This window comes from Mustela lutreola, chromosome 3 (genome assembly GCF_030435805.1).
Source record: "Mustela lutreola isolate mMusLut2 chromosome 3, mMusLut2.pri, whole genome shotgun sequence".
Lineage (NCBI taxonomy): Eukaryota > Metazoa > Chordata > Mammalia > Carnivora > Mustelidae > Mustela > Mustela lutreola.
Window position 1 is genome coordinate 171,221,286 of NC_081292.1, and position 15,675 is coordinate 171,236,960.

General features: G+C 45.0%; 1 protein-coding gene across 5 annotated transcripts in view; it reads right to left on the reverse strand.

Annotated features, from left to right (window-relative positions):
• Positions 1–940: 940 nt before the first annotated feature.
• EIF4E2 (eukaryotic translation initiation factor 4E family member 2) overlaps positions 941–15,675 on the reverse strand; it is a 29,690-nt gene continuing 14,955 nt past the window's right edge. For 2 of the 5 annotated variants that reach the window (XM_059167703.1, XM_059167708.1), the window contains exon 7: positions 14,407–14,863. In XM_059167703.1, coding sequence (XP_059023686.1) covers positions 14,770–14,863 — 94 coding nt within the window. In that variant the 3' untranslated portion in view covers positions 14,407–14,769. The other 3 variants (XM_059167705.1, XM_059167706.1, XM_059167704.1) reach the window with 3 other exon arrangements.

Consider the following 15,675-nt stretch of genomic DNA (forward strand, 5'->3'; position numbering starts at 1 on the left):
GAAGGCTGCGTATGGATGCTGGGCGACTAAGGGGCAGGGCGGTACCCACTACAAGCCCTTGTCTCTCAGCTTCACATCCAGCATTTTCCATTGTTCTTGTGAAGCTGGCCACAGCCCTCTGCAGTCATTTCTGCTCTGCTCGCTGGTATCCTGTGGTATTTCTCAGCAGTGTGCACCAGAGGGAAGCCTCAGTGCTGTTGGAGGAAAAGGGACCCACTCCTTCCTGTTGCCGCAGCAGGACTCCCTGTACAGTGGCGGCGTGTTCCCGCAGCTGCAGCTCGATCCCAGGCCTCTCAGTGTCCAACAAACTTAGAAGCGACTCCATCAGGCCCATCATGCTTGCAGAGACCCCACACCAGAGGGAGCAGCCTCCATCCTGTGGCAGCTCATCCTGGAGATGCTGTCTCCTTGAGTCTTCCTTTCTTTTCGCCTTTCTCCTTACTGTGTCAAAAATTCTACACTATCATTCAAATGACTCTCAAGGTGTCATGTCTTCTATTTGGACCACAACTGACAGACACAGACAGTTTCTGTCTATTGAAACGGAGGGTCAGGTCTGCATTGTTTTGGATTACCAACTCAGACTTTGCGGTGTCTCCTCTCTCCCTTGTATTTCACAAGGGCACTTGAGGATTTCTTCAAATTCTGATCCTTCAGATTTCCTGCCATTCCAATAGTCCTCACCCCATGTCGAGAATGGAAATGAACAGTATTTTGATATTAAAACTTTATAACAAAAACATTTAAATGGAAGTTTGGCAATGATTAATAGCAATTTGAGAATTTTTTAACACATTTACGTCAATGACCCCACATTGTCTGGACTATCCCACAGGTTTTGTTCTGGAAAGGATTTAAAAGCCCTGTGCGCGGAAGGCAGACGGAGCAGCCGCAACTGCCAGGAGCCCCACGTCCCTGTAGTAAAGAGTCCACAGCCTGGTTCTTGCGGATATTTTCCATTTATTACTGCAGTAGACAATTGCTCTGAAAGTGCAACACTAAATCACTTTGTCACAGCCTCTGCTCCTCTGCTGGCAAATTCTTGGAAGTTCATTCTTGGAGCATCGTGGACCACAAGCTTCTCTCAAGGTGGGAAATTATTGCCACTGCCAATATCACAGGAAAAAAAACCTCACACACATGACTAGAAGAACAAAACGAGAAGAGCACTGGAGAGGAGGAGCAGCCAATTTCAAATGGAAAACCCAGCAGAGGAGTCATGGGCAAACAGTCCACTTGCGCGAAGTGAAAGGTGACTCCCAGCCTCCTGGCAGCAACCTACACATTTGTGAGGCGGGCCCAGGGGTGCCTGTCATCCCTCTGTCCCCAGAAGAGGTGAAACCAATACCAGTGCTATGCCACACCTCCGTGTAGCCGAGGTCCACAGAGTCAAAAAGAAATGGAAGGACCTCTCAGGCTAGTCTGGAAAATGGGTGGTTTGGCTAAATGGACTCTTCAACCTCCCACTTAGAGCTGCGGGGTGGAGTATCTGGGAGAGCTCGCAGGGTAAGACACTGCGTCAGAGAAATAACTCTTGTTCTAACCAGCACAGGGTCAGCATCTATTGGTGGTAAAAAAAATTACTTTCAAATAGTGCAATGACAAGGAGGAAGGGAAACATGAGCAGCTCTAGAAAACACAAGAGATTTAAAAAATCTGAATGAGACCAAAGAAAGCGCAAAAATATGAATGTGGACCATACACCTAAGCACTCAGCCTGGCGGACCCCTCCCTCACGAACACATTATACACATCCGCACCCGCTCGCGCACACATGATAGTCAGGCAGATGCCCCAAGAAGGGCAAATCCAAACGTCTGCTCTCTTTGGAATTCTCATGGCAAATCTGAGTGTAGGCAAAAGTGAAGCCCTTCCTAGGGTCGAGACAAATACTCAGGAGGCAGCCTTTGCTCCCCATTGAGCCAGTGTTGCTCCTCTATTTGCCTGAGCCCTTCACAATTGCCTGGGCACTACAATTCATTCTTCATACTCCTGGAGTTTAAATCACTGCTAGATCTTCTTCTCTGATCTAACTTCACCTGTAATGGAAGCACCTCCTTTTGGCTCCTGGACTCACGTTCTTTTGGGGAAAAAGCATCCCAAGAAAGTGGTAATTAGAAGGTGTTCAGGAGTTGGAAAGTAGGAAGAGAGTAATATAAATACAATAAAGAAATGCCTGTTACTCTCATAGGATTTCTCTGAGACCAGGTGGCTAAGGGCCTGGCCTTCAAGGAAAGGTTTTAGGAGAGGCCTTAATTTAAGGTACTGCGATCTCTGCTCACAAGAGCCAAGTAAGACAGTGTTCCTTGGAGGTTGCTGTAGGACTCGTACTCAGTACTTATTTCAATTCTAGGTGCTCTTTTGACCTCTCTGACTTCAGTCCTTCTGGAGTCAGGTGACCCGGCTTCTCTGATGCATGACCACTCATTTCTAAAGCATGTTTGCCGTTGCCCACAAGAGGTTTCTCTCCAGGTATCGTGGAACAGCACACATTAGTGCATCTACCAGGTGGTAAGGACTGAAAGCAGGTTTCCTCAGACAAGCACAGCCATGCAAAGAAAGCCACCCATCACGGTCACCTTTTTGTCAGATGCCCCAGTTTCAGGATCATAGAATTTACCACATTAAGTGTTAACACTGGGTGACAAACAAGCTTTTGCTTCCCTTCCTCAATGAGGGTCATGTAAAAACCCACCAGAAACAGGCGGGACACACATCCCCTGCTCCTCTGGTTTCAGACACTGCCCTCAGCTCCAAATCCTGCACTTGGAACCACTATTATAACCTAGCTCCTAAGCACACTGGATTCTGCTCCAGTTTAACTTACCAAGGCATACCTTCTGAGCCGCCTCAGTGAAACCAGTGTGGCTCACTGGATTAAAATTCTAAGTGCAGCAGTGCCTAAGAAGAAAGAGTCCTAACGGAGGGAGGACTGGAGGGCATAAAGCAGGAGACTATACAAAATCAGTAACACATTTTCAGAAAATGGTGGGCTTGGGGGAAGAGGGGAGAGAAATAAACAAAATGTCCCAATAATTTAATGGCAGAGCTAGAAGAGAGCATTTATAGCTATTCCGGGACTCTCCAACAAAAAGCTTTTCCTGGATGCACAGACATTCATAATACTGATAACTCTCAGTCGACAGCTCTGGCTTGTACACGTGGTCACGATGCCCTTCGTACAGCAAAGGAGAGCACAACAGAATGCCCGACAGGCATCTGGACAGCACACAGCAAAACGAAAGGTTGAACTCCCCCCCCCCCCCCCAGAACCCCATTTAAAAAAAAGTTTGTCTATTACAAAGTCACGTTTTCTGTTTTTCCGCTTTATAAAGTCAGCGACGCTGGAGGGTGTCTAGCGGAATCCGTCCTCCAGGAATGAGTGCAAAAGGGGAGCGCATGGCTCAGGGACGTCCCTTCAGTAAGCAGATGGAAGGGCCAGCTGGAGACCTCCCATCCATTTTGGACAAACACACACATACAGAAAAGGATTATTGCCAGCTTGTGTACTTTCACAATGTGATTTTTGTATTTCGAAAGCTTGAATTGTCCCTGAAAGAAAAAAATGGGAGAAAACAAATCATTCAATACACAGATCTTCAGTAGGCAACAACACACATATGGGGCAGGGGAAGGGGTGGAGACCTGAACTCGGCAGCTCTAGGGCCCTCATGATATACCCCGAGAACTTCCTTTCCTTACTAATCTAATGCCAACATAGCAAACCACCTCCCAAGTTCCTTCAAACACTTCAACTTGACTATTTTCAACAGCCAAAGATTAGAAACAACCCAAATACTTAGCAAAAGGGCACTGGTTAAATATGAATATTATGGCCCATTCCTTCACTGAGACACTTCTGCCGCTTAAAAAAACAAGCCAAGGAAGCTCACTACTAATATGGGAAACTCTCTAGAGAAACTGAGCAGGTATGGAATAGCATATGCACATAGTACACCACCTTTTGTGTAAGTGGGGGTTGGGGAAATAAGGTCACAGTTCATATTGTTTGTACGGACATAAAGTCTATAAGGCCACACAAGAAACCAACAACAATGGTTACGTGGGGCAGTGGAGGGAGGGTGTTACAGCAGAAACTGAGCAGATGCAGTCAGAGTGGGGAGGAAACCCCCCCTTTTTTTTTTTTTCAAACACATATGCACACATACTTAAAAAAAATAATTGAATGATGTGACTGTATTATGTATTCAAAAAAATCAACCTATCTAGCAACCAAAAAACTCTGTGCAAAACTTACAGTTCCTTATAAAAGGATATTCCACAAGGTGAAATACTCATAGCCTTGACTTTAGACACTTAGCTATACCTCTTAAAAGAGAAGCATGTGTATACATAACCCATGGTAAGTTATGTTCTCTTAGCTGCTTTCCATTGAATGTGGACAGGCTTGGCCACCCCCCAGAAACCTTTCCTGTTCCCCACTAGAAGTCCAACATCTCAGCAGTTCACATGCCACCAGAATCCCACCATCTTAGGGCTGGAAAGGGCTTTAAAGGTCACCTCATCTGGTGCTCTAGCCCACAGCTTCAGACTTTAAAGTATCTGAAATTCTAGAACAGAACAGAATTTCTCATTAATTTGATTTTTGAGTCATTATTTCCCTTTATTTTTAGTGGAATGTTCTAGAAGCCTTAGTTTTAAAGGACCCATCTTAAAATTGCTAGATTTATTGGGCATATGGCTACTGGTACAGTGTATACATATGAAAGAACATGCTCAGCCCAGACAAAGAGCCGCCTGCACTTAGCGTAATAGATGCTGCCAGTAAAGAACAGCTCTCACTACACAAGGAGAATGACTGCGCACGAGTACACTGAGAAGGGAAAAGAGAGCTGGTGCAGGTGCTTCTCGACAGCCCACTAGTGTTTTTATAACGGTCATATATGACCATGTAGCTCATTTAACTACAGCTACTGAGCATTTTGATGATTTCCATCTAAGGAGGGAAAGACCGCACACAAAGAAAAACTTAATGGGGTGATCATCTTTTTAAAAGCCCTTTCAAAAGGACAGATCCCACTGAGGAGCCACAAGTAGCTAGCAAAGGATGAATAAGGAAGTTCTGATTATAAAACAGAAAAGCAGGCATAACTGATTTGTGCATGTGACTTCTGAGTCCCCTCGGGAATGATGTACCATTGAGACCTGGGGTCAGAAAAGCGCTCTACTAACAAAAGAAGTGATTAGGAAGGAAGGATTTGCTCTGTTCCTTCTCTTCTCTTTTGATGCCACATCTATCCCCGTAGAGCAACTGGATCACAAAAGTCAATCAGCAGGGAGAAATAAAATGAGTAAATAGAAAGGCGGGGTGTGGAATGGTAGCATCACAGGATTTTCTGACTGCGGGAGAATGATTTATCTTGGAGTAAGAGAGGGCAGGCAAGTGTCTCGACCCAGGCCTTTCATCTGTATAGTGATGAAGTGGAAAGAACTTTCTGGACAAGTCATCACTGTAAGCAGGTCACCGTTATCTTTTGGAAGAATCCCTGTACTGTGCTGGGCTTGGGCCACAGACAAATTCTCTCTGTGGCAGGTAAACTGAAAAGCTCTATAATATTTTCCTATCCAGATAGTTACTATTTATTCTAAGTACTTCTATTGTCACAGATCTCTTCAGGGTCAGAAAATCTAAGAAAGCACACTCTAAAGTTTATTTGTAATGCGGAAAAGGGGAGAAGAGTAAGGAGCCAGGAAAATCTAGCTGAGCTTCTGCAGGGTTTGATATAAAAGATAACAAAGAGCAACAAGAACAGGTGACAGGCTCCTCCTGACAATGACAGGCTGGTGGCAGCTGGTGGCTCTGGTCCAGCTCCTCTAAAAAAAGTGGGCTGAGAATAGCTTGCTGCCAGATTTAGCCTGACGAATGTGTTCACCTCAGACCAGCTGGGAACTAATCCGAGGTTCCATCCCTCACCCAAGGGCTGCAGTGCCAGAGAGATTAGGAGACAGAGAAAGGAAGGAGGAAGACAGGAAGTGGCAGAGGTCACAGGCAACTTTTAACTTTTTTTTTTTTTAATAAAAGATGGGCTTCTGTTCTTTTAAAAGCAAACTATAATTTAGAAAATACAGAGTGAGCTCCTAAAAGTTAGCCCATCTAGCCACCTAGCAATGTTGTGATGTTGCATGGAAAACCAGGAAGGGTTTTCTGTTGTTGTCGTCGTTGTTTTAAATGATACAACAGATCTTTTAGAAGGAAATAAGAACATTTTTACATCCTCACCTGTGAATTTATGTAAAATAAGCAACGGGGATTGTGCCGAGTATACTGTTAAAGGGGCTTTTCAGACATGAATTTTCCCACTCTATCTTAATTTATTCCCAGGGATTTTTACACATCAGGGCACATGAGCCAAAAGACCCATGAGGCTAGAGAAGTCAGAAAGACGTTCTCTACTTGATGATTCTTTGTCCTGATAGTGGGGTCTCAGAAATACCAGTGCCCTAACCAAACTGGCTTCCAACTTCACATTCCCAGGCATCCTGGGCAAATCTATTCCCCAAATATTCTTAAACAGGTTTCCAATTTGCTCAGCCTCCACATAATCACCATTTTCATCCTTCTAGAGAAAAAGACAAGCTCCAGTTCTGGGAAGAATAAGCTGAGGTAGAGGTTGGCTCCTGAGGGTACACAACAGAAGCAAGGTGGTTGGCTCCTCAGAGGAACGCCTCTCTGTTCTTGCAGGAAGCTGTTGCTGTGCTCGTGCCCAGCAGGGGCAGCACAGTGGTTCTGGGCCTCAAGGGCAACCTGGGATCCAGCCATCTGGGGGTACATTACAATTCAGCCTGCACACGGTCTTCTCTGTCACGGAACATTCTCTGTCATTCTGTCAGGTGTCCACCCCAGGCCAGCTCTGGCTTCCTCTTCTCTTCCTCAACAAATATTAAATAAGACTGCAAACCCTTCCTGGGTTCAGTTGGGCAAGTTTCAATCTCTAATCTCCCACTGAGTGCCAACTCCATTCCCCAACAACACAGATCACTGTTCTGCACATGCCAGGCCAGACATATAAGTAACCCTAAATCCTCCCCCAGCAGTTAACTGGGACTTCTATTGAAGCCATGGTTAAAAGTGCAATACTGATTTGTAATGCAGATCAAGTAAAACAGTTCTAGAATATTAGCAGTTATGTGTAATAGCATAAAATATCAGATAAACTGAAGAGAAGTATTTGTGGTTCAAGAAGAATTACTTTAAAAAAGAATTACTTACATAGCAGTTTTTATTTCTCCCCAGATCATGGTCTACTTGGAAGGGGGTAAAGAAAAGGTGGAGAGGATGAGGAGCTATGAGCTGGAGGTACACAGCCTCAGAGCACCTCTTCCAGGGGTGAGGCGACAGGAATGAAATATGGAGTCCTTTTCGGGTCTTTAGGACAATGAAGTGAGGTGATTTTTTTCATTTAGACACTAATAGTCCTCTCAGACTCCCAAGGCCATGCTTCGAGGAGAACACCTAGGGGGCACCTAACTGGCTCAGGCAGTAAAGCATCCGACTTGATTTCAGGGTGGTGGTGAATTCAAGCCCCATGTTGAGTGTGGAGCCCACTTAAAAAAAAAAAAAAAAAAAAAAAAGAACACCTAAATTATGAAGTGTTCATGAAGTGCTTTCTTCATCTGCCAGATAAAAAAGATACAGGGGCAACAGAAAGAACAAAGAAACTGCAAAATAGCAATGATATGAAACATGTGATTCCAAGGCAATTCAAAGGTATCTTTCCCGAGGGATTCAGTGTTATCAAAGGGGAGGGAATAGTTTTAAATTTTCTCCTATACGGACTACTCTAGTTTCATTTTAAAGGCTTCCCCCTCCCCCATAGAATATAAGATGCTATTGATTTTTAAAAAGCCCATCGTTTTAGGTACTCTAAACACTGCCAATTAAACTATGTCAAAAATTTTTTAATCATATACACAGTAAGCAACCTGATTTTAGGGACATTAAAAACCAAGAAAAAATAAATCCTAGAAATAATCAAACATGGTAACATTATTAAACAATTCCATTATAGTGCCAGGCCTCTGGAAATCTGACTTTTCATCTTGCAAATCAGTGTAGCCAACATTACAGCCCAGGCATGTTTTTCTAGTTTATACACACCCTCCCGGTGTGTATAAACTAGTAGCCACTTCAAAATTCTGTTGACTATATTTTATAGAGAAGTTTTTAAAATAAAATGTTACTTTTAAAAAATCTAATATCTAAAAATTGAATTTATAATAAGGGAATTAAACTACTAAAAAAGACCTGAGGGGTATCACCCACACGTGCAGGCATTCCAGGACGGCTAAACTGCAGATGATCCCAGCTCCACAGTCCTCCGACCCCAGGCCACCTGCTCCTCTCTTCCTGCTCATCAGAGACATGCAGGTCTCCTTCTCTTGAAACTGCCTCATGTCCTTCCTGGGAAGGGGGAGTTCTGAAGCAGCTACTACAGCTGGCATGTTCTGGTCCAATTTTAGCAATCCTCTCTCTCACAGGGATGGTGGGGCAGTTAATGTCCAGGAATACACTCTCAGGGCGGGCACATGCAAATACTGTCCTCTCATTCAGAATAAACTGACCCAGTTCCCTCTGCTAAAGAGACAAACATGGACTTGGCACTCTCTGAATTGAAATACAAATGTTCTTAAAGTGAACGTGTCAGTTGACCACGCCTTCAATGTCCCAGAGCCTCTCCCCGCCAGTAAGCACGTGATGGGCCAGCGATAGCATACCCGGCATCTACCTCAGCTAACTCTCCTTGTGAAACCCTTGGAATCTATCACTGCTCACAACTGACAAACACCACCAGTAAACATAGTCTAAACATAAACATAGGGGTACATAGTCTTTCTGGGTGTTCCTCTCCCCTAACCCACACTGGAGCCTATGGAACTGCCCTGCTAGTCACAGGACCCTGCCAGATGGCTTAAAAATGACCATGTCTGGGCAAAAGACAAAGGGTCTGTGGCACATTTATAATCATGAAATGGTACTGGAAGAGATCGGAGACATCTCAGACAGTGGAACCTCACTTTTCCAAATGAGAAAAAGGGTATAGTAAGTTAAACAATCTTAGCAGAGGTTCACCAGGAGACAGGTGACCCAGTGAGGACGATTCCATGGTCTTGGACTCAGTACTTTTCTGTTAGACTGTGACAGTCAGTCAAAGATGAGAGGTCAGAGCAGCCTCCATGTTGGCAGAAGCCAGACTGGCAGTAAATGGGGAGAGGGCAAGCCCTGGGAGAGAGGGGGACTATGGCCGAGAGGTATGTCACAAGGTTACAGAGAAGATAGACAAGGCCCTACCCTGAGTGTGAGAGACAGAGGGGAGCGTCCGATCAGCGGCCGCTGCTGTTCACCAGGCCATGAAACTCCTCCCAGGCCCTGGCAAACCAGAGACAAAAAACACAATAGCACATTCAGGTCAAGGGCTTTTTAACAAAGAGCACAGATACGATAACCCCACATCCCCCTGTAGATACCTTCAGGTTGTGTGGAACCCACCAGACCGGACGCCCAATGGTAAGGCTTCCCACCTAAACTTTCCACTCACATCAGGAATGGTGGCCAGCTCCTCTCAGGGGCAGTTGGCACTACTCCCAGCTTGCTCCACTGGTGAAGTCTGGCCCTCACTATCCCTAAAGCCTTTGCCACAGTCCTTCTACCTGTTGCTGCAAGTCTACCGGGGGGCCACTGAGGTTAGAGCTAAGCTCAACCATCACTGGAGACACCGCTCATCACTGGGGCAAAGGGCAGCGGTGCTTTCTGCCTTGAGGGCATGAGGACAGGTGGCAGAAACTTTTTCTTCACAAGATCTCACCCTGGGGGTCAGGGCAGTTACCCAACAGCATCATGACGTCTGGTGATGTTATGAGGCAACTACAGCACTTTCTCTGCTTTCACATTTCCAACCTTCTGACCCCTCTCAACTCACACCCCACATTTGTATCAGGTTCCATCTGTTTCTGGAAATACCCATGTAACTATTACTTAAACTTTAAACTGTGTAGGTCACAGTTCAACATTCTAGGGATCAATGCTCCTCCTAACTTTCATGCCCATTAAATCAATTTAGTAATTGGGGTTAAGTAGGGATAAGAAATGTGACCGAGGGATACTTAGTCTTTCTGGGTGCTGCTCCATAAAGAACACGCCCTTGGTGACCCTGGCCAAAAAAATAGGAGAAAACAAAATCTCCCATGCATCCTGAAGCCCTAAACCACCTGGAGTTTCCTCGGAGGAGCTGATGTCCTACCTTTTTGCCCTATTAGGGATAAAGTACCTGGTAAGTTCCCTGGGAAATAAAAAAATGAGCAAATAAATAAATAAATAAATAAATTTGTATATATGCAAATATATATATATAATGGGTAATTTCCTATTTCTAAATAGAAAATCCCTTAGTGGCAATTATTCCATTCTCAGTTTAAATGGATGAAAATACCTAGGGTGACAACATATTATGTCACTCACTGCAAGTTTAGTATTACAATCAGAGAATGAATATACTTCATTACTAGGCCTTCTATGGGTAGCTTTTCTTTTCTTTTTTTTTTTTTTATTAATAGGGAGGGATTAAATACAGAGACCTGGTATGACAAAGTCCTTCTTCTGGGTAATATTTGTACAAGTTTCATTAGTTTTTCTCTCTTTTGAACAGCAGCAGCAATTATAAGTTAATGATCTACCCTGTGGCTGATGGCTTCTCCAGAGTATTATCAAAGCTACTCATACACGCTAACTGAATTGAAGAAAAATCTAAGACCGCCAAGCAAGCGTGCCAGTCTTTGTCAATTCACAAACTCAATGTCCACAGCAAGACATCTGTTCCACAGCCCTTTCTGGAGAGGCGGTGATGCGGTGAACTTCCTGAGTCCATGAGTGACATCAGAAGGCTGTTTCATTCTCCATTCCAAAAGAAGGTAAGGGCAAAGCAAGTCCGACGCTTGGGCAGCAGCCTAGGAAACCCCTCTCTTTCTTTCTAACAGTGAGATTTCAATTCTATTTTGAGCAATTTTGGTGTCAACAAGAAACTACATGGTTGTGCTGAAGTTTCATCTCATTTTTCTTTTGTTTCCAGAAGGCCTACACTAGTCCAAACAGAGCAGTTCTCTGTGTCAAGAACCTGCTGAAATACAGATTTCAGAGTTCCCCTCTAATCCATTCCAGTATGAAACTGCCCTCCCATTTTCTTCAGAAGGATCTTCTTCAGATGCTAAACCTCAACATGAAGAATCTGGGTACAGAGATTTCCTCACATGGATTCAGTGGAAATCAAACAGTTGGTCACAGTCATTGGAACAATTACTCCTACTCTTGTAGGCCAATGCTTGGCTAAGAGGCAAGTCAACCACCTAGAGCTAGGTGTGAATTTTCTAGCTATTCTCCATCTCAGACATTTTAGGTAATATTAAAACTTGCTTCTTTTAAAGGTAAAGAAAGAATAAGTTAAATGTTAGAAGTGTTGTATGAATGGAGTTTCTTATAAATAAATAAATAAATTTATTTATTTTGCCCTTAGATTAACAGAGCCTATAGGGAATTCTGAACAGATTCAAATGACAGAGTGACAAAGAGTCCTTTAGAGACCACTCTTGTCTCAGCTCACTTACCAGGAAATAAACTCTGACAGCAGAGATCTCACTTCCTGTATAATCATATTTGCTCTCCCACCCTGCCGAAAGTCTGGGTCACAGCCTTGCACTTGGCTGGCACCTGATCCTCATGGACGAGCTCAGCCCCCTGCTAGTTTGGGCTTTCTTTGCTTTAAACATCAGTATGGGGGAACATTTCATAAACGCAAAGCCAGGCCAGCAATTCTGCCAGTGTGACTCAGTGCCAGCAAGCTAGGACTCTGATTTAGACAAGACAGGAGAAGGGATGGCTGATTCTTGCCTACAAAGTTCAATGTTCAAATACAATGAAATCTAGATGTGGTACAGCAAAGTCTCCATGTTTGACCCATCTCTCTTCTCTTCTAGAATAAAGTAATAAAGGGAAGTCACCTACCCTCAACTTCCTGTGCAGAGGGGTCTGGTCAGACTCCCCAGTGCTGTGGCCTACTGAGTGAAGCTGGCCCTGCCTTCCCCTTTACCATTCCAGGCCAGATGCACAAAGGAACTCAATGGGACTGTTCCAAAGAGGAATTTCCTCACAAAAGATACTGGTGCTTTATGTAGCTCTGTACCAGGTTTTATCCTGGTGATGCCCTGGTGTTTGCAGGTCTGGCTGCATTATGAAATTTCTCCTCAAAAGGGGATACAGTTACTCGATGTTTGCAAGGACCCAGACCTATGAACTCTCAACTACGACTGGTCTCATTAAGAGGAGCCATGCACCTGAGCTAACACTCAATTGAACAGGTTTCCCATTTCTCAATGGGACCTGCTCACCCTTCAGGGGGCGGAACTATTGGCAATGAACAGTAGGAGGCAGCAGGCAGGCATCCCCTCTACAGTGAAGCAGCTCACCAGGCAGCAGTGCTGGCCTCAGCCCACCTAGGAGTATAGCAGGAAAAGGCCACAAGCAGCATGATTAGGGAAAGGCTGGAAAAACCGAACAGTTGAAAAAGGACATTGAAAACTAGACTGATACAGCAAGGTGGAGAAATGTGACTGAGAAATTGTAGCCATTCCTAGAAAAATGCCCCTCACTATTTCCAGCAGCCCTACTCTCCAAAGAACTTGGGGGAGAACTGCTCCTTCTTCCTTCACTTCCCCGAGTTCTCAAGTTCTTGGTGCTGCTCCTGGGCTTAATCAATCTCCAGTGGGAGAGCCACAAGGACTAGAACAAAACAGAACAGCTCTGATTTCTGTTGACATTTGGCAATGATCACAGGGGCTTCCGTGTGGGTTTGGTGCTTTCCGATCAACTCTTACTCTGGATGGTGACATCAAGCTCATCTCCTGGACTAGTTATATAGCGGCAATCAAGGTCAATACATGTAACATAATATTGGAAGGCAAGAGGGAAAAGGCCATACAAGGTAACTCTGACAAATGCTGAAAACATAGAGAACAGGCATTTCCACATGCCAACAAATCTCCCGTCTTCCAGGTATTTCAACCAATTTTGGATAGGTGATAAACAGAGAAACAATCACACAAACACCTCCAGAATGTTCAGTACTAGTCCTGTTGTGTGTTCTGTGAGATCCTGGTGGTCAATCAGGACGGGAGAAGTGCAGGGTGTTGCTGCCAAAATGGAAGAGCCACTTTGGAAAACTCCACATCACACCCACAGCCACCTTCAAGACACCATCAGGCGACCTGACCTAGAGTTCTACAAAAATGGTTTACTTCTGGTTTGGGTAGGAGCTCCTAAGAAAACTTAATAATGAGTAATGAGACCTGCTGAAATCCTACATGCAGGTCAGGGGCCTGAAGGCTGTGCTGCAGTGCATACAAGCCAAGCCACAAAGCATCTGAGGGGCTGGTGTGCAGTACAGTCCGATACCCTCAGGAGCAAACCTTACAGGACGAAGACATTTCCCCACCCCAGATCCTGATGCACAACAACCCTGGGGACCGGGAGAAAGGGAAGGTCTAGTACCCTGAAACCTCGCAAGCAGGACTAGCTCAAAGAGGAAGAGGATTTGGCTCTAAATGGAAAACAGAAGGGAGAAGGCTGGCAGAGAGCTCGTGGCTTGGGCAGCTCTGGCACAGTGAGAAAACCCTGTTAACACAAAGCGAGGAAACTACATACACACAGCCACACACAGACAAAAAAGCAGGGCTTCACCTCCAAGCAAGAGAGTTCTTTGAAGTAAAGGCAAACAAAGTCAGCGAAGCAAAGGCCAAGGATCCCCCTTTCCAACCTTAACAGACTTTCAAGCTGAATTCTAATCAGAAATCACTCTGGTCTAGTCATCACCGTGACCAGATGGGAACTAAAATTCAAGTACGAGAAAATGGGGTCTCATTTTGAGAGCGAGATGTCACCTCATTATGTCAGACCTCAGCAGAACTGGAACAAAATACCATGTGACACTACAATGGGCTTATGGAAATGAGGCTGCATTCCCCAGATGGCCCTCCACGGAGAAGTCTGTGCCATTCCTTAATATGGTGACAGTCAGTCCGAAAGGCCACTTCTTTGATGCACCATAAAGAGCGAGAGCATGAGACAAGCTAGTTTAGCACCATTTATTAAATGATCTCAGCTGTTGTTGTAGCTGCTGCGTGTCAGCCTGTTCTTAAAACATAAAATGCTCTTCCAATTCCTCTTGTCCAGGACAGAAGGATCTTCCAGGTAGCACGCCAACAGAACAAGAGACTCCGGTGATGCCAGCTTCAATGATGGTGCCATCCAGAGAGGGAGAGGGTCATGGCACATTCAACCGCGGCTTCCAGAGGTTTTGAAAAAGGAGCCTTTGGGGGCCCAGCCTGCCTGGCATTCTAGTGGAAGTGCAAAAGGTGGGCACATTGGGAGAGGAAAGAGAGGGAGACGCGAGGGAAAGTAGCATCTGGGACTCAAGGAGGGTTTCTGGTCCCTGTAGCTGCAGGGCTGGAGTGCTAGGCAGATCTCTTGATAAAGCAGCGAGAAGCAGACTAAGGCAAAGCCCACGGGCTCTCCTAGACTCTGTAAGGACTTGTTCACCCATTTCTACAAAAGTCAGGAAGAACCGCCTCAGGGTATTAGAGAGGGAAAATAGTGGAGAGGGCAGAGTTGAAAAATACCTTCTTTCCCTCTCCTATGCAGGTGAAAGTTTGCTTTTGAGGGGAATGGGGGATGGAGGGCATTTGGGAACCTTGAACGTAAGAGTCCTAGAAAAAGTGGTGTGGACCCCTCCAGCTTGGACTGTGTCTGGCTGGAGGGCAGAAACTATTCTCTCCCAGAACGAAGAATGGGAAAATCTGCCTAGAGAAAAACAAGGCTAACTCAGAATTGCTACAGCAAGCAACTGGGGCCATGGCTGGCTAATAAACTGCTGGTGGCTCCGGGTGAGTCACAGCCAGCCATATGATTACGGACCAACTCCTGCGGCAGTGTTTCCAGTAACAAACTGGCACTTAGCTGGTTTAAGCCAACTCCACCCACAACATTCTCTGTGAATGCATGGGAAAAAGATTCCCAAAGTTTCCTTGCTGAACAGCATCGCTGGGCTCATTACTAGTCTCTAATAAGAATAACATGATGATGATATTATTACTAATGATGACGATGATAGCAGTAATAATAATTCGTCCTATAAGAGCATTCTCCACCTGAGGACCTTCAATTACAAAGATTAAATCAGCCTCACAACAACCCTGTTAGGTAAAGTATTATTATCCCCCATTTTACAGATGAGGAGACTGAAGCAGAGTGGCAGAGACTTGCCAAAGGCACATATTGATACTGGAGTCAAAGGAGAGAGTAAAACCTAAAAGTCCCGACTCCTAGTTGGCTAGCTCTCCCTCCAGTTTTGAGAAAACCTGAGAGCCACTCCCCACAACTTCTTCATAGTAACCTGAATTTACTTATGGCTTCGATCACTGAAGGAGCAACTCCAACCAGTGATTCTCATTTGTGGACATTCAACTCTAGGTACCCCAAGTCCTAGGTAGATCACAAAGCTTACTTCCCCCCTTTGGTATTCATGCTTCCCCCTTGGATTCTGCTCTCACAACCACACTATTCTCCTTCCACTACAAGTTCAGCTCTATAGACCAGGAAAGTGGGAGTCTTCA